The sequence below is a fragment of the Osmia bicornis genome, chromosome 3 (genome assembly GCF_907164935.1).
Source record: "Osmia bicornis bicornis chromosome 3, iOsmBic2.1, whole genome shotgun sequence".
In the NCBI taxonomy this organism is placed as follows: domain Eukaryota; kingdom Metazoa; phylum Arthropoda; class Insecta; order Hymenoptera; family Megachilidae; genus Osmia; species Osmia bicornis.
In genome coordinates, this window is record NC_060218.1 from 700,748 (window position 1) to 720,299 (window position 19,552).

Consider the following 19,552-nt stretch of genomic DNA (forward strand, 5'->3'; position numbering starts at 1 on the left):
CTTACACTCGGCATGCTACTACATCAAAATTTTTCTGCGCTTTCCCGCGAAATTTTAAATTTAAAGTTAGTTATTTTACTATGTACCAAAGATGCGAGAACGCTTACTAAAACTAAATTTTGGTACATTTAGAAAATAATAACATAAATCGGAAATATAACATATTTTATATCATATTAATTATTGTACACTTAATGGACTATTGTTATCGTGAACATAAGTTTTATAGCGTACTGAGAAATTGAAAAAATTCTTGTGACTCGCTTTATCGCGAGATTTGTTTCATTGCAATCGCCTGAGAACAAACCTGCAATATCTCGGAGGTATGCCTGTGCATAAACAATGCAATTGGAGCCATAAATTCCCAAACAATATAAGTCCACTTTTTAAGACCTAGTGAATAATAACATTTAAAATAACACTTTTTATCGTTTTATCCCTAGAATACTGTTGAGGAAAATCAAAATAATTAATGAAGAATTAAAAAAGATCAAAATAGAAATTGGTTTTTTCCTCAAAATATTGGTTGATGGGCTTTTGCTGTTCTGAGATTTATAGTTTCAGTTGCTATTTTTAAAAATGAATTCGCTTTTGTAGATTGAGTGTTTTGATAATATGCATAAATTAATTCGAATAAAATTTGTATAGTTCCGAATTAACGCATATTTAGATAAATTTTCTTAATTACCTTCTTTTTGTATAGATGACGTAGATTAATGTAGATACTTACAAATTATGTATTTTAATTTAATACTTATTATTGCTTTAACGAAATATTTCTTAATTTTTTGTACACGAAGTTTCTTAACATTCAACAAAGTAAGAGAGATGAAATTCCTCGCGAAATCAGCTCCGTTAATAAGCCGAGTAGATTTCGAGCGGAAATAGATCATACCGACTGTTTGCAACACGTATGAACACTTATGCTCAACGTAATCGTGTTTAAAGTTCATAATTTTCTAATCGGAAGTAATTTTACATTATTAACTCTATAACTGTTAAGCTGGGGTCTATCTGACCCATAGAATCACTGTATATAACGTGAAACTGCTCGTTAATTAGTGATTTAAACGAAAAATAAAGTAGGTTAAAAAAAAAAAATTGAAGGTAACGCACTATTTTGACGGAGGAATGATGTAGATCTAACCCCCTGTGGCTCGGGGGGCTTAGAATACGGCCACGGTATCCCCTGCCTGTCGTAAGAGGCGACTAAAAGGGGAATGTAAAGGAACGAGTAAGATGAGTGGACTTAAAAGTACAGAAAGAGTGTGAGATTTAAAAGTACGGACAAGTATGAGTGGAATTAAAAGTACAGAAGCATATAGCATAAATAATGTAATTGAAAATGGCGCGATAATGCGCGTGGCCGATAACTTTTCGTTGGGCAAAAAGGGACAGATCCAAGTCCCTAGATTATGCCACCCTCAATAGAGGGAAACTTATGAAGTGAAGTGATGTAGATCTAACATAGTAATGACTGTGTGATTTATAATCTGATTTCTAACATTCGTTTGTTTCTGAACTCATTGACAGACAGATTTATTGTTGCAAGCATGCAATTAATCTACTCAAAATTTCCATTGTGAGTTATGAAACAAGATTCTAGAGTTAGAACCGAAAAGAATTATGTCTGATATTGAGGGGTTAATAATTAGAGATATGATGAAACAAACTCATTTACTGCCATGAGTACTAGTAATAAAAGTGAAAATGAAATCTCAAAAGGGTTATGACTTCCATAAGAGATTAGGAAATTGGCAAAAACATAATCTACAAAATTTATAAGATATTCAAAATTCACTAGATTTTCAGCCTTTAAGCAGAAGTAAAGATGCTTTCAATTTCGCAATGAAGCATCTTTCGCAATCAAATTATTTGCCATTTAAGACTTCTTGGCACTTTTGCCCATAAGTCACGTCGCGTCGTGTTCTAAATCCTATGTATACTAAAAAGGTGATTTCTTTGGATTCTTTTATTGGACAAAGTAGGTTCTCCTAGAAACTCGTTAAAGTGGAAGAAAAAGAATGGTATTGAATAAAAAAAATGTACAGTATCGAGCATAATATAAATTTTAGCATTTCTAGTAACAAAAGAAAAAGACGGAAATATAGAATTTCGGTATTTAAGCAAAAAATTGTTTTCCTTAGAAATTTAGTTATGCGGCCTTATTTATTTCCACCTTTCAGTTTTTAACGAATCAGGAATGTTGAAATGTAACAAGATGACGTAACAATATTCTCCAGTTTCGTCGGTTCGATCGAAACGACACGTATCCAATGTCCATTCAGCTTCATGCGTTCACCCACGCAATCGCGCTCTATGTCACTCGTGATCCAGAAGATTTTTACGCTGCTTGACGGTTGATTGCCCCTCGAGCACGTTGGTGACGTCAGTAAGCTCGGTGAGTCACTACGTGCAAGCCACTGCATGCTTGTACATTAATGTACACATATCAGCGTATACGCGAATTATTCGCATTACTTTCTCGCACGTGTATTTACATACCTGAACGCGTACAGTTTCCTGTGTAGACGTATTCAGCAAATAACAACTTTTCCTTTCTTTTAATCGACTTCGAGAAAGGAGGATTTTGAATTCGACGCGTATTCGTGTTTCTTCGGAACTTAAATGAAAAATGTTTTTTTCCATATTTTCGACTTATTTTATTTCGTGTAGAATCATCCCTATCACGGTTGTACCATTAATACTAGGACACCCAGTACGTATACATAAAGGTCTGTGCCCTCCTACCTGTTGTGCCTAAACGTTTACACGGGAAACTTTGAATTACAATTTATTTATTGTTCATAAATTTCGTAACTGCTTAATAATTAAAAATTATGTTATTTGTTTTTTAAATTACTTTCAATATTAATATTGTCAAAATTTCACCCATGATAATAGTCCCTATCCGAAAGAAAAAATAACGGAACAAACATTTCTCGTAAGGAAATAAAGAAAGAACATCCGTATCACTGAAAAACGTGCCGATAATTTATGTTTAACATACTTGCGACACGAGACAGAACAGTTTATCACAACTTATCAAGATATCAAGAAATTGTCACCAAAGACATGATATTTGAAGGCTTTTATAAATATTTCTTAATTTTGCTTGAATATACTCCGACTTAAGCAAACAATTGATCCTGTTTTTAGATAATTTGTACGCCTGAACAAAGATTGTAATTTGTGAAAAATATTGTATTTTATATTAACATACCTAATGCACGTTGTTTGCCATTTTAAGTTTCTTAGTATCTTTTACCCACACGAAGAACTTAATCTGTAACGAACAAGTTATTCAAAAGGAGAAAGTTAAGATTAAGTTTCAAGAGATTGAAATTTCAAATTATCAAAATTTCGAAATGTTCGCTCACGCGATATCGCGGGTTAGATACCTACGTAGTATTCAAACATTACAGCACACAGCGACCAACTCGCTTCAAGGACTTGGCAAACGAACGTGTTAACGAAAAAGTTAGTTTAATGATAATTGTAACTGGACAGAACAATGAGTATCGTTATCAAAGCGTATAATTACAAGTTTAACTATCTGACACATCGCCACGTGGTTTCAAGTGCAACAAAGTTCGATGACGTCACGATTGATTAGAATGCCAAAGACCATAGTCCGGAAAAATATTTATTGCTCGTGCGTGCGAGCGCATCTATTGTTACTTGATCATCGCTAATTGACAAATGTGAAACCAATCTGCGTCATTCCGACTTTAAATCATCCTCTTATTTCACAAAATAAAGATCGTTCCTCTTAGCTTAAGTTTTAAGTCAACCTATGATTCAGAGTCTAATTTTAATCTAAATTCCATTTCGATTTTTACCATTTAAATTTCAGTGTTCCGTTTAAAAATTCAAACTTTTTCAAGTTATAACTGGTCTGGTTTCATTATTAAATATTGCAACGATGAATGTCAAATATTATTGATGGCAAAGAAAAGATACGAAATGGAACGTTGAGCAAAACAGGCGAATGGAGACAATCATTGCGCGGCGCGACAATCGATTACATGATCATCGTAGTCGTAAATCATTGCGTATATTAAAACGATCAGGGACGTAAGAATACATTAATGCCCCCAAAACTGCAGATTCTGTATTTATACACATAAACAAATACCTGGGAGGCTATTATATTATATAGGGTGTCCCAAGAAAGAGTGTTAGTCTATTAAGGGGATGGTAGCTGGGGTGATTCTGAACAACATTTTCCTTTGCGACAATGTTGTTTGAAGCTTCGTTTTTGAATTATTAAGGAAAAACACTGACGCATATACATATTTTAGCTTTCTGATTGGTTGATTGGCTAACCGGTTCAGCGAAGAAACGAATCTGACCATGAATATATAAAACTCACTTAAGTATAATTAATTTATATTTAATTCGCAGCAGGTTTAGTGAATGATATGCAAATGATTTTGTTTGTATGTTCTTGTGGATTTAATTGAAATGTTTTAGATGAAAAACACCGGGTAGATGTCTATATTTAATTCACAAAGATTCGTAATAACGAAGATTGTAACAGTTTGTCGCAGAAGAATAATCTGGCTGGTACAAGTAGTACGAGAGTAATACAAAAATAAACAATTACCAGCATAATTACTGTCGACGGAAAAGCAAGTACAGTAGGGTACAGTAAATCATTAAGACTGTTTGTCTAGATTTATGACTCGTACTTACGACGAGCGTTGCATGGATTACGAGGAAGAGCTCGAAACGTTAGCGCTCTGTAGCGATGGATATTCGATATTCTGTTACGAGTTTTTGAGTAATTCTTTAATTATTAGAAATTAGAAATTTTTTGGAAATTTTGAAAATTTTAAAGTCTCTGAAATTTCAAAAAGTCTTAAAGATTTTAAAGATTTTGTAATTTTTAAAATTTTTTGGAATATTAAAGTATATCTGATTCTTGAAAATTAAGAGCATGCAAGAAAATAGAATAAATCTTATATGTTACTTTTATGATACTTAACTCTTTCTACTAAACCAGTTTTAAATGTAATGTAATGGGGTATCAGTTTATAATATAGTGACATGTCAGTATAGTGAAAATTTAATTTTAACACTTTCGGGTGACATACTAAAATTACAAAGAAAAAATCTTTCTTTTTTTCTTCCGACGATACCATCGGTCGTCGGTCGTTATCCCTCTCTAATAATTGCCACTCCGCCTCACACGCTCACGCACATTTTCTTTTATTCCCTCATGTATAATATGGCAATATGTGGAGTAAAGTGACATTCACCATGTGATTCTAAGTACTAGATTTTAATAAATCTAGTTTTTTTGTATAATTATTTTTATTATTATTATTTGCATGATATTTAATGTTTAATTCAAATATCAGTGACATGTAACATATTGCAAAAGATCCTTTCACTTAATAATTTTTATTATCATTTATTGTTATATTTTCAATGAATCCAGTAGCTTATTCTTATGCTTAATTCCATTAAAATTTTATTAGCTCCAATGTACAATATTACGACATATTCAAATGAAAGTTGAAACATCACTCAGATTCAAGTGACGTGTCACTCAAAATTGCTGATCAATTTCTAAATCCTTCGAAGCACGTGTAAGAGAAGAGAAGAACATCCACAACGATTACCGAATAAAATGTTTTCTCGTCGGTGTCCAACGACCGACTCCTTATATTAATGCTGCGACGTTCCGACGAATCGTTTGCACGATATTACGCAACACCCCGACGAGTGTTGTGAATTTCAACGACTCCATTCTTCGACACATTATACGCGAGAGGTAGTTGTGTTCTTCGAGAAGACACAGAACGTAAACCAGTGCCTGAACATGCACGGATTCTTCTTTAATATAATTGTTAGTTTAAAAGAAAAATATAATTCTACATTGGAAGACGTTTGGATACCAGGATCCAGATGATATGCCTGTGTGCGGATTCTACGAATCGGGAGTGGGGGTATCGGTGCCTTGTGGGCTACCCTATATAAGGTTTGCGCTCTCTCATCTTCTCTCGGTTGTTCCCCAATTCGGGCAACTTCTCCAAGACTTGGCAAACCGCACACTGTAAGTCCTATTTTTTTTTTTCTTATATATTAGCTTAACAATGAAATACGCAACTTTCTGCATACTTTGTTTCAAAATCGAGAGGAATGAAAAAGTTATTGACTCAAATTGAGTTACGGTGGTCTCTTGTTATATTACCAGGTGAACGATTTAATGTTCACATCTATTCCTCTTTCAAACGAGAGTCTAATGTATGTTGATTGAAAATTATTGCTCGATGAATTTTAGTAAATGATTTTGTAGGGAAAGAAGTATGAAGATTGTGAAATTGATTGCCAATCTAATATTAATCTATTTGCATCAGAAATGGATATGTTCGTTCGTTCTGATTAGGCTATTGTAAGAGCAACAGATGCATCTGAGCGTAGACAAAGTAGATGTGCATGGAAATAATAGTAATGATAATAATTATGAGGGATGTCTGAATTTATTAAAGGATTTTTTATGTGCCTTTTCAGTCGTTTTATTGAGTTCGATAGCAATTTGGAGACAAAGAAAAATTCGATCTATATCTTTAAATCGTTTTGAATTTGTAACTTGTAAAACTTGTGATAGTTTTAGAATTCTTTAAAGTATTAAATATATAGGATTGTTTAGTCTTGATAATTTTGAACAACTTGAGACTTTTAGAAGATCTAAAAATATTGAATTCCGGCTGCTTTTAAAACGTCTTCAAGTCTCGAAAGTTTCGACAATTTTTAAGATCGTTCTATTTTAGGCAGAATAATATTTTATGGTTACGTAAAAAGATTCAAGTTACGAATTCTTACTGAAATTAAATCGAATCACAAAAATAATGTCTTTTCCATTCGTTTTATTGCGTTTGACGTCAATCAGAAGATAAAAAATAAAATTTCAGTGATATGAATACATTCTCCAAGGCACATTTTCCAAGTAATTCAAGCTTACCAGAGCACTGAATCACTTTGAATATTATTTAAATTCCAGTCTTGGAAGTCTTGAAATCTATAAAGATATTGGCAGCCTTTAATATCCATATTCATGTTTACATTATCATACTAAACATTACACATTTTATTTTATATTATAAAATTATTTTAACGTATGAGTCCATTTCTTAATTGCCAGCCTTGTACTCTTAATAAATATTTAAATGCTGGGTGGAAAGAATATAGTAAGGTTATAAATAGAGAGTGTACGAAACCGGTCATCGTGTTGATGAGTTAATTATAAAGTGACAGTAAACTGTGCAAACGGTCTGCGTAAAGTCGAAGTAATTAAAGATCCAGGATCGCGAACTAGAGCACCGTATTATTCTCGGTGTTCGGGACGTAACCGGTTCGAACCACTTTTAAAATGTTCGAGCACGTGTCCGATGGGGTCGTCAGTAGCCCGTGGTAATTTCTTCGATTGATTACATGTATCATGGTTAAAAATGATCGATGATGTCCGGTTAAATTCTCAATAATCGAAGTCTGCAATAAATTCGAAACAGATTGACAAGTAAATTGTTTCACGCAAAACAATTCTTCAATTCTATTAAAAAACGAAACCATACCGCACGCACGATCAAAACGATAAAATAATAATACCATATATTATGAAGTTTATTTTAATTATAACACAACTCGATTATTTTTGAATTTTACTAAAAACAAAAAAAATTGTGAAGGTTGAGAAACTACGTTGTTTGTTTAATTTTTATGAAAAATACATTGCGAAGGTCGAAAATTTTTCTAATTTTTCTGATACATTTTCTTAAGAATTCTTTGATTTTATTGGTTTGTTTACTTTTTCTTAAGGAAACAGTAACAATGATAAAATTAGCTCTTACGATTCTTGCACGATAACAATTAAAACGTATCAACAGAAGAAGTAATGTAAGAAATTGCAATAGTTCTTTGAGCATAGATGGAATAAACCTTGCCCCAGTGACGTCGAGGTCAGCATATGTATTTCCATTTTTCATATTACCTTACACGAGGAATCCGACCTCAGACACATATTTGGCTTTTAACCATGTTTCAGATTGGCTTTCTGTTGATAAATTACTGTCGTATTTTAATTTTGATACCTTGACTACTGTCGGTTTCTAATACTGTAAAATTTGCACATATTTCTAAGGCGGTAGATCTAACAAGTTCTCAGGACCTAACGCCTCGTTTCACAGAAAGTAGATCTACAGCCTTCGTTCGCAACGCGTTAAAAAAACAGACTCGTACGTAATAAATTAACATGTCATGAAATATTAAGTAGCTAGCATAACGTTTAATAATATACTGATAATATAGTAATGTTAATAATCGAGTGAAAAACACGAAGACTTAAAAAATGTTTCGAAATCGAAATTCCGTTTTCGAGATATAAGTGCTTCAAGTTTAGTTACTCGACTTCCAGCCGCCATTTTGAAATCTTGTGCGTATGCGCCAATAGCTGACTCACGATGAGGGGGTCACTGACCCTGGACTCCTCTTATATTTATATGTTTTCTTACGTGAGTAATTAGTTGATTTAAACAGTTTGCTTCTGTTTAGTTTAAATTTGAATAAGCTTCATTTACTCTAACGATATCCTCATTCAATATGTATCAAAAACCCATTACGTACAAAATACTCCAGTCCCCCTACCCAGTTGTCTATCATTATTATTCAGAAAAACATTCATACGCATAATACTGCGTGCTAATAATAAACGACAGGAATGTTGTAACAGTGTTTACAAGTTGCAAAAGATTGAAACGAGAATTTAAAGCGTGAAAGGATCACGCTTGTTTTTTATCTTTCGAAAGCCTCACATGATCAAGTAAAGGGGGCATATCCTTTCACGGTCATCGTTAGGCATATCACTAGAGTGCGACTAGGAAACGCTAGTGGAGCATTTACACTCAAGTTATCTGAGTTAGTGGGAGGTGGCAGGTAGCTTTTAACGTCTCGATTCCTCAACACTCATTTCGTTTCCACGCACCGTCTCTCGCGGTTCAATCCATTAAATGTCGATTTACAACGTGTACCGCGTAGATCGCGCGTAGAAAAAAAACTTAATCAACCCTCTCGGTTATCGAACCGACTACGCGAGTTCCTCAGTGCGTTATCATTCGTATTTGAAAAAGAAGCGTTTATTAATGCTTCAGCATCCGACAACGCTTCAATATCCTCGTAATTCCATATTCTTTAGAAGAGGATTGATTTTTGAAATTTTGAAAGAAATAAAGAAAAGTGCCCTTTGGTATCGTGACGTAGACAGATGAAGTGTGAAAATGCAATTGCGTTGAAGCTATATCTTTACTGATATTTCACTTGTGACATTCACGTGTCACGGCAATTAAGCTTCTCGTATTGGGCCACGGTTCCTTGGACTTTAATTTTAAAGGAAATTCTACGCTCGTTCTTCAAGTAAGTGAATTGGAATTGTCTGTTGGGTCCATAATTGATACTTATGAAAATTGATACCTGTGCAATTTCTTTATTAAAATTCATGAAAATTTATTTTAACGACTTGAAGAAAGAAATCGTTGCAATTATTACTTGGAATCTGTTAATATACTTGATGAATATTTTTCGTGATCCAATTCACGCGTTTTACGCTTGCTTCATGATATGAAATAATATTTGTACAGTTTGTGATCGAATCGTGACAGTGCCGTGAACCAGTTATATAAACAGAAACAATTACTGGTATTAATTTTGGAGAAAATTACGGTTCATTACTTTATGTATTTGGTATTTCGAGTTATTTAAATCATACTACATCTTCATAAAGTCTTATTCTTGATATCGAAAAACAACATGACTCATGATAAGTACATAAAATACTGACATAAAAATTTAACATTATTTTGCTCGATCATTATGTATCTATATTTCATAATTATATAAATATTGACAATTTATTTAGCTTCTCCGGGTCGAAATACTTTCACAACATTCGTTTACTATGAATCAATCATTTAAGGTAACGGAAGTGTAGTGATTGGACGTGTAAATACATACAGGTGTTTGGACAATTCTAGCAATTAAACGCTCTTCACTAATTAGACGTTATGATTAATTCAATAATTCAGCCTATCCAATCAGTCGTACTCGTCCAACCACCAGGTCTATCATATAAAATAATTTTCCGTGAAATTTTTAAAAATTACAAATCTATCATTTTCTGTCATCAAAGAGGGAGCATGTTGGAAACAGTAATTTGATTAATTAATTAATTATTTGATGAGAAAGGTGGTTTAGTAACGCGATAATTGAGCCAAGTATGCTCTATTAGAAGAATGGCTATTAAAGCGTACGATTAAAAATCTAACTAGCTGACACATCACCACGTGGTTTCTCAACTGCAACAAAGTTCAATACACTTTGGTGAATACTGTTAAACATTAAAGTACTATAATCAGAATTGCGCGGGAATTTCAATAATTTCGGCATTGAAAAATACAAAAACCTTACAATTCCCAAAAGTTGCGTTTCCTTAATAAAATACAAATTAAGTACACAAGTAAAGAATGTAAGTTGTGATCATTGTCATTATGATCTACGCACTACTCATCAAACGCGCGCTACATTCATCGTAGATATTAATTGCGCATGGGTGAACGGACAAGGATAGAAAGGGTTCGTATGCAACATTCTTTTTCTATCGCTATATCGCCATTTCAGCTCGCTGAATGTTTGTCGAAAACGGGCCTCAATTAGCCTCTGCGTAGCCCGAGTGTGAATCTTAACGAGTGTGATGACACCGCTTTTCAAGCGACGACACCGCTCGCGTTCCGCCTTCTCCTTCCACCCCGTTTGGCAAATTTGTCGGCAACGAGACTGATTATTATGTCCTTGCGAGACTGACGATAATTACAAACCGCTTTACTTTCAGTGCCACACGCTTGACACGCCGATTAGAGCTTTCGAGAGCAGCTTGACCTCGTTTTCCTCTTCTACCGTTCGATCCGCGATCGCGAACGATACTCGATCAAGCATGACAAGCAGGGACAGGCATCAGGCCAATCGTGGGTATATTATGACCCATGCAAATCAGTACGCTGATAGAATGTAATCTTTTAACCCTCAGTGCAGTATTTTAATGTAAGATGTTACTTTGATAGCCTTTCGTTGCTTGACACGTTCACACTGCCACTCACGTGACATCGCACTAATATTATATTCAATATTTATTAATATACAAAGGCAAATAAGTGGTTTTAACAAAACGTACCACTTTGATTATCAACTTTGAAAATTAACAACCGTTTGACGTCAGTGTACTGTTCGGAGATCGTAAGTAACCGAGCGGCTACAAACATAGATTTGTACTTAGATGTAAGGGCCTCGGCCAATAAACATAATACGTGTGACTGGGGACAGGTCAACGAATTTGATTGAACGGCAACTTACTGATCTCCGAACAGTACTGTTATACTACATCCATAAAAACAGTTCAACTTTAAAAAAGAATTGATTTTGTTTGTAATCTGTTGATTAGGGTTTTCTAATTATTTTTATTCTTCTTAAAGAAAGAATTTATGACGAAATCGTGAATTGTGCACCACGTGCATCACGTTGCACCTGCAGTGTACATCATCGTAGATCGCAATTGCATTAGGGCGGATCATTGAACTCAATTTCACAACGGATAATTGACAATTTAACTGATGTAGTTAATTACAGTGTGTCGTACAACGACCTCGATGCAACGTCGCAAACCATTTATACCTTTAAAAGAAGACACGATTGCACTTATCATTACTATGTGTCATTGATTTTTCTCCAAGTTTCTGAAAAAGGACGTTCAAGATTTATTCACTTTATTAGAGTATTATTAATTGTTTACCTTAAAGAATCACTTAAGAAATTCAATACAGTATGTATCACGACCCTTACGCGGGGGTGCACTCTATAATTACAATTGTTGGGCGTCAGAATGGTGGTAAGGGGATTTACTATGTTACACGATCGAGGAGAAGAAAAGGGAACAGGGGTTCTTAGGTGGCAAAAGGGTAAATTTTCCTTCGATAATCGCAATTTACAAAAGGGTAAATGGGGGGACTCACCAAGACGCCTCCTTTTTAATTTATAGCGTCTCGTCGATGCGACGGCGAGCATTGCGCACGGGATTTTTGGGGAGGGGGAACGGGCCGGGGATTGGGTCGCGGTGTCGGGTCCGGGGCTAATTGGTCGGTGGATGATTGGCTGGGGGGATCGGATCGATAACGGGTCGATATGGAGGACGACGTGCGACGCAGCTTTTGATGGGGGACCCTTCGCCGGGTAGAGATGGCACCACGGGGACAATTGCTGGCCTTTGCCTTTTGGGGGCCTTCTACTCTTCATTTTTCTTCCGGTTTTCTCCTGTCCTTTCGACCCTCTCGACCCCAGGGATAAGGGAATTTTTGGGGGGCTAGGGAAAGGGGCGCTTTCGTTGAGGCTCTGGTAAAGCCAAGCAGAAGATAATTAATCCAATCCAATCTATTTTAAAAAATTGACAAATGTAATATTAATTAAGATAATATAAAAATTTGAAGAAAGAAACTTCCATTCAGTATCTGCAGCAGCTCCATACATTAGAGAGGCTGAAGGCTGAACGATATAATTGCGGGGGAGGCGTGCCTTGGCTTAATATCGTTCTAGAAAACGACTAAATATTAGCAGACATTGACAGACATCCTGTACCAAATAATCGTTAAATAGACGACATCACGCGCGTTTATTCGAAACTTTCCGTGAACTATTGCGAATCACAATTATTCCGGAAGATTTCGCGCGGCTCGACTTCCTCATTTACTTCGTTACACGTGTGTCTCCGAGGACGTACGTTCGCTATGATTTATTAGACACTGTTATTTTTAATCGCCTTTACGTGTTAATAGATACGTCGTCGAGTGGCGCGTTGAAAATGCACGATACATTATCGTGTCGTTTACTTGAGATACGATTTTTTAATTTTTCAATTTCATATCTTACATTGTTAGCGTAATATTAACGCCATTCAAAATTAGTAGTAAATACACCCTATCGAAACGTTAATGTGCTAATATTTAAGTTATTAACTTTTCGATATTTTTAGTTTACAAAATTAGAAAATCTCTAAATAAAATACACAGCAAAAAGGAGTACACATATGAATATACATATCATGCTGGGTCAAAATGACCCTCCTTTTAATGTGCGAAGGTTAAAATTTAATTTAGATTCTATCACCGATATTATTGACAAAATATTTAAAATTATAATCATATTCATTTTATATTAAGAATGAAAAGTGATTTACCCCATATATGTATAATTATTTTAATAAATTACAGACTGATAATTGTCTTCAGACAATATCACGTAAATGATGCATTTATTTAGATGTGGTAATGTTGTAAATTGAAGGTTTAAACATTTGTGTTATGAGTTTATTTTGTATTTAAAGACAATAAGGGTGATATTTTCTTTAGTGTTGAAATATCATTTTCAGAAAACTACCCTTCAACGACCGTGTGGCCTAACGGATAAGGCGTCGGACTTCGGATCCGAAGATTGCAGGTTCGAGTCCTGTCACGGTCGAAAATTAATTCTTTTGTTACTTTTTTATTTGAACCATACAAATTAATTTCTGTATTAATTTTGATCAGAATAATTATTTATTTGAAATTATGTTTAATTTTTAAATATGCGATATATCAACCTCTTAGAATTATCATTGAGGTTATATATTCTATTTAAAAATAAAAAATTAAATTAAATTAATAAAATGTACTTAACATACTATATTATTAAATAACAAAGACCAAGGATTATTATGAAAACTAAAGATGTAATGATCATGTATTCTGTCTTGAAAATAAATTAATACAGCCTTCTCTGTAATGTGAATTCTAATATGTACCATAACAAACCAGGATTGATTTAAATTGGAAAATATTTCTTGCTGCAGGAAACAAGATTCATATCGTGCAGTTTTACTGTTATTTTCCAACGTGCTTACGTATTTTTCATCATAAGTTATAACATATAATACTACTTTTGGAGAATAAAAACAATTTTATTTTTAATGGTTTTAAAAGAGATTATTAATTATTACAGAAAATTCAATTTATAAGTGTGAAATTATTTAATTGAAATAAAAATGTATTGAACGCATCTTGAATGAATGGATGGACACTTGTATGGCTATTTTTAAAATTAAAAAAGATTTGATTGATAAGGGAATTGAATTTGTTCAAAACAAAGGAATTACTCGAACCGAGGAAAAATTTCAGCATCCTGGGGAATAGTAAAGAGCAGCCTTGCTTCACAGATGACTGCACCTGTTTAACACATAAACAAAACACGTTATGACCAACTTAATTGTTACATGTTCCCACAATTCTATTATATTCGACGTTAACGTTAACCATCTGTAACGTAACAGTTTGTTTTGCGCACAGTTTTCTTGCTACCTTTGACTAAATGAACTCTCCAAAACCCTTGAACCATCTTTATGGATGCAAAGTTAAATTTACAGAGAAATACTAAGAAATTATAAATATGAAAGAAGAAAAATATAATGGACATATCTACGATGGCAAAGCAAAAATGAATAAGTACAAAACTTACTGTTCCCTTATCGTTAAACAAATTTTGTTGGAATAAGATCTTTATTTCTGTTTTTCTATTTTTTAAATGAAACGTTTTGAAATTCCATTTGAGAATTAAAATTTCCAGTCAAAATATCATCACACAATGGTCGTTTATAACAATAACAATCTTATTATCTTAAGGCAAAGAATAAAAGTACCCTCGTAAATGCGAATCACGTCCTGCTTTTCAAATCGCTTTGTAAACAGATTCAATTATCATTCTCCATCATCGGAAAGCCTCCAAATCGTTTCCTTTCAAAACGTTACGACCCACGTCTATTATCAATACAATTACAAATTGGCCTTACTTAACCTCTGGATATTGATTTGAAACACGTGTTTGTGCCCAGTTACGTTTTCAATGAAAATTTCGTACGCACCCCTTATGGGTCATAATTTTCCTGTCATCGGGTACCGGGTCATTTCGACCCATAACAATTTCATTATAATTGTATATAAAATTTGACATTTATTTAAGCGTAACAAAATATACGTATACAGGGGAAGAAACACGCTTGCGATCAAGTCAGGCTTTCCCAGGTAAAATGGTGATGTCCGTGTAATTTTCTGTGTAAGTTTCAATACAGACCCCTGTTTTTTTTGTTGACTTTCATTCGCCATCTCCGTCTGTTTGTATAAAGATTTTTTTTCATTTCTCTAATTGGAGGTTTTTACGATTTGTTTCAGCTCACAAGTGAGCGCAAAACCTAGCCCCGCCGACGAGCAGCAGCAGATCAGCGCAGATTCAGCAGGAAGACTTCGCCGAGATCCAGCAATCCGCAAGAATAAGATCAATCTAATATCGATCGAAGCCCATCGTCGAGTACGAAGATTTCTCATCTAACTCCATCAACAAGCCAGATTCACCCAACTGCGCCGACATCGTAGAATGGTAGAGAGTGAATCCAACTCAAAGCACAATCATAGTACGTATCTCAGAAATGATAAGATATTAATCCTCTGTGGGGAAAGCAGTAAAAATTTTTAAATTGTCACCTGGAGAGGGGGTGGGGAGGGTAACTGAAATAGTTTCTTTTTTCAATATTTATTTTTGATACTAATTTATTTGTTCCTTTTACAAAATTAGAGTGTGATGTAAAAGACGAGCGGCTAAACGGCTGTGGCTCAAAGGATCTCGAACTTGCCCGTAGGTAGAAATTCACTACAATCTCCATTTATAAGGAGATGTAGGTACTTACAGATCCCTTAATACTAATTTTATATTCAAGTAATTATAAGTTTCTGTAACAGGTATTGGAACAAAGGGCAAGACCCTAGATCCAGAGAAAGGATCCTTCGTTAAAGCAGATTTCGAGAAAGCTATTGAACTTACCGGTAATTATCATTATTTACTTAAACTAATTTCAATTTTTAATATTCAGACACCTTCAGCCCTATTTCTGTTTTCCGTCTCTATAATTACTATATCTCCTATAGTTATTCTTATATCACTTTTTATGATATTTTTCTTATAATTCCAGACTATGGCAAGTTTCACTACTTCCTCCTCACAGTATGTGGCTTCGTCAGCACCAGCGAGGAGATGGACGTAATTTCTATGTCCTTCATCCTCCCAAGTGCACAATGTGATTTGAAGCTCGATACCCAAGCCAAGGGATGGCTCAACTCGATCATCTTCATCGGCATGATGGCAGGGGCGTACGCCTGGGGCTCTGTCGCAGATGCCCTGGGACGTCGGAAGGTTTTAATTGCCATCTCCTTCACCAACGCCCTTTGCATCGTAGCCTCCAGCTTCAGCCAGTCCTATGAACTCTTCATGTTCTTTCGTTTTCTTAACGGCGCTGCGTAAGCATATATATATCATTACATTACATCATTAGTTAATATTTAAATTAAGTTTCCTTAGTAAACATTTATACGCGAGCGATGGTACTTTTTTCCTTTTTTCTTAGGGAAATCTTTGGTGATCGGTAGTGTATGTATCGGTGTTAAATTTTCAGCCTCGGAGGCAGTGGACCGGTCATCTGGTCTTATTTCGCTGAATTCCAGCCGAAGTCTAAGCGAGGCTCGATGCTGTCCTTCATGGCTGCCTTCTGGACGCTTGGAAATCTGTTTGTTGCTGGTACGTTTTCACTATTTTTAGATTTATATGTTCCGAATATACGAATTCCCAAAACTAAAATTTCATAGTGGGGTCCTTCATGATACGATAAGCCCTTGATAGCTTCCTGCATATGAAACTCTGGAGACAAATCTTTCTAAGAAACGAGGAATTATCGAGTGTCGATGACATCCGTGCATTCTTCACAGTTCATTTATTTCTGGGACACGTGTATAGAATATTAGATAACAAATGTGTTTTTCTTTAGGTTTAGCATGGTCGATCATCCCTAATGACATCGGTATCACGAGTACGGCGTTCACTTATAATTCTTGGCGAATCTTCCTGCTGATCTGCGCTGCTCCGTCGTTTATCGTCGCGGGGCTACTCCTGCTGCTCCCTGAATCCCCTAAATACCTCCTCTCCTGTGGAAGATACGAGGAGGCACTCGATATCTTCCGTGGGATTTATGCCATTAACACTGGTAAACCACGTGACAGTTACACGGTAAATATGACATTTTTAATGTTTTTATGTCATTTTCGTTAACGTAACTAGACGAGCGGGCCGTTATTTGCCCACCACCTTATTAAATAAGGATCAATAGTATCTCTGCATTTTAGGTCATGTAAAAACATCAATTAACTTTTTGTACAGGTAAAAGAATTGATCTTGGACGACTTCCGTGAACCGGAACCGACCAAGGATGGCATCGAAAAGAACAAATGTAAAACAATGCTTAGCGATATTGTAGACAATAGTAAACAACTGTTCGTTTCACCGATACTTCGCTTCACTATCATCTCCATCATCATCAACTTTACTTTTCACATCGGTTATTACGGTCTTATGATGTGGTTCCCCGAACTGTTCAATCGCTTCGACGAATTCCATCGCGATCATCCTGGTGAGGTCGCCTCCATATGTCAGGTGACCGACTATGTTGTTCAAAAGGGTTCTTACAATGTTGAGAATCTTTGCTCGGATAAAATTGGTGCCTCCGTCTTCATGGAATCATTAATCACAGTGGCGTCTGCTATTCCAGCAAATATCATTGCTGTTTTGGGAATGGACCGTCTTGGACGTAAATTCTTCCTTGGTAAGTAATAATTGTTTACCTTTAACCGCAGTTGTCCATCACTCACGCAAATGAATGAAAATTTAAATTTCCTTTTTTTGCAGTTTTTAGTACACTGTCGTCAGGGCTGTGCTCAATCGGGCTGTACTTCGTGTACAATAAACAACATAATCTCATCGTATCAGCCTTTTTCAGTGGTGTAATAAGCTGTGGTAACGCGGCCTTAGACTGTCTCATAACAGAGGTTTTCCCAACTCATCTGCGTGCCACAGGAATTGCCATCTCCATGGTGGCAGCACGTCTTGGTGGAATCATTGGGAATATCGTAATAGCTCAACTCTTGGACATGTACTGCCCAGCACCAACCTTCATCGTTGCTGCTCTTTTAATTGGTTGGTATAAGTATAATATAAATACAGTACCGAACAAGGCAGCCTTCCCTAGTGAAAGCAACTGTGTAGGGGAGAATGACTCCGCCACTCGTGTGGCAAAACCTTCACTTGGCAACATTTTATTTAATATTTTAAAAATTTGGTTTTCTGATCTTTTAACATGACTCTTTATATACTATTCGTGCGCGAAAAGATGGCACGGCTAAAACTTGTAGAGATCTATGCCCCACTACCAGATATCCCTACTTCGGATCACAAGTATTTTCGTAATTGGTCGAATCGCTTGACGAAAAAAACAAATGAATCGGTCAAGTGTGACTGGAAGATAGCCTCCAGAACCTATAGGTGGGGATTAAGTTAGACATTAATCGTAAGAGTGAGGTCAGGCGGAGCAAACGAAGATCCTCCGTCGACTCTCTCCTATATCGCATGCCATCTTCTCGCGGAAAAGCAGCATACACCTGAACCTCTTTCCCCTCTATCGCCATTTTCCCTAGGAGAGCCTATTAGACTTGGTACTGTTTTATGCATTCTTTTAATTCTCATTATTGTATCTTATTTTTATTTGCTTTTATTTTCCAGGTGGAGGATTATTGTGCTTATTTTTACCAAACACAACGCGTGAACCACTTTCTTGATACCAGTGGAGAATTACACCAGACCTGACTAACCAATGTGCAATCATAAATGCATTCAAGTTTAGGAACTTAAAAAGTCTTAAAGCAACACATTATAAACATCCATCTCCGTTCACATTCAGTTCATTATAAACATGCGTATTGAGCTCCACATTCCTATTTTACATATCAAGTTCAAATGGCAATAAAGTAGTATTAGCAATTAGAACATGTAGTAGATAGTAGATTATATATGTATATGATACGAATGTGAATTCGTATGACACTTTCTTTACAAGAAGACAGAGATTTCAGATACATAATTTCTATGTATTTTCATGGATTAGGATATTAAGACCTGAAAATGTGTAGATTTTGTACACTGATATTAAATGTATTATGTAGATATGGCACTTTGTATCTGACAGTGTATTCCATCATATTTACAATATTTTGCCATGTACTTTTGTACCTTTATCGTTTGAGAATATTTTAATACAGTCATCAATGTTATTTGTTGTGTACCCTCGTCATTAGCGTAACTAATTGTAAGTAGCAAGGTGGGTTTGTGTCCCCCCCGCCTCCGCGCCCCCCAAAAAATATAGACCAAAATTCAAAAATTTAAGTATTCCAGAATTCTAAAGTTTTAAAATTGAAATAGAAAGAATAATATTAAACCCAATGATATTCTACGATTCTTTTATCGATATTAGAAGCAGGTTAAAATTAAATATCAAACATTTGATATTGTTAGTAAATCTACGGGATCTGGCCCACCCCAGAAAAAT

At 35.2% G+C, this 19,552-nt stretch overlaps 1 protein-coding gene and 1 non-coding gene across 2 annotated transcripts; both read left to right on the plus strand.

Moving 5' to 3' along the window:
• Nucleotides 1-5,684: 5,684 nt before the first annotated feature.
• LOC114879601 (synaptic vesicle glycoprotein 2B) lies at nucleotides 5,685-19,277 on the plus strand. Its single transcript, XM_029194663.2, has 10 exons — nucleotides 5,685-6,064; nucleotides 15,303-15,541; nucleotides 15,703-15,762; nucleotides 15,867-15,950; nucleotides 16,097-16,421; nucleotides 16,577-16,698; nucleotides 16,946-17,184; nucleotides 17,335-17,776; nucleotides 17,860-18,147; nucleotides 18,730-19,277. The coding sequence occupies exons 2-10, from the start codon at nucleotides 15,505-15,507 to the stop codon at nucleotides 18,783-18,785; spliced, it is 1,653 nt and encodes a 550-aa protein (XP_029050496.1). The 5' UTR covers nucleotides 5,685-6,064; nucleotides 15,303-15,504; the 3' UTR covers nucleotides 18,786-19,277.
• Nucleotides 13,488-13,560, plus strand: Trnar-ucg. The gene has a single exon. It is a non-coding gene; the product is annotated as a tRNA-Arg (tRNA).
• Nucleotides 19,278-19,552: the final 275 nt, after the last annotated feature.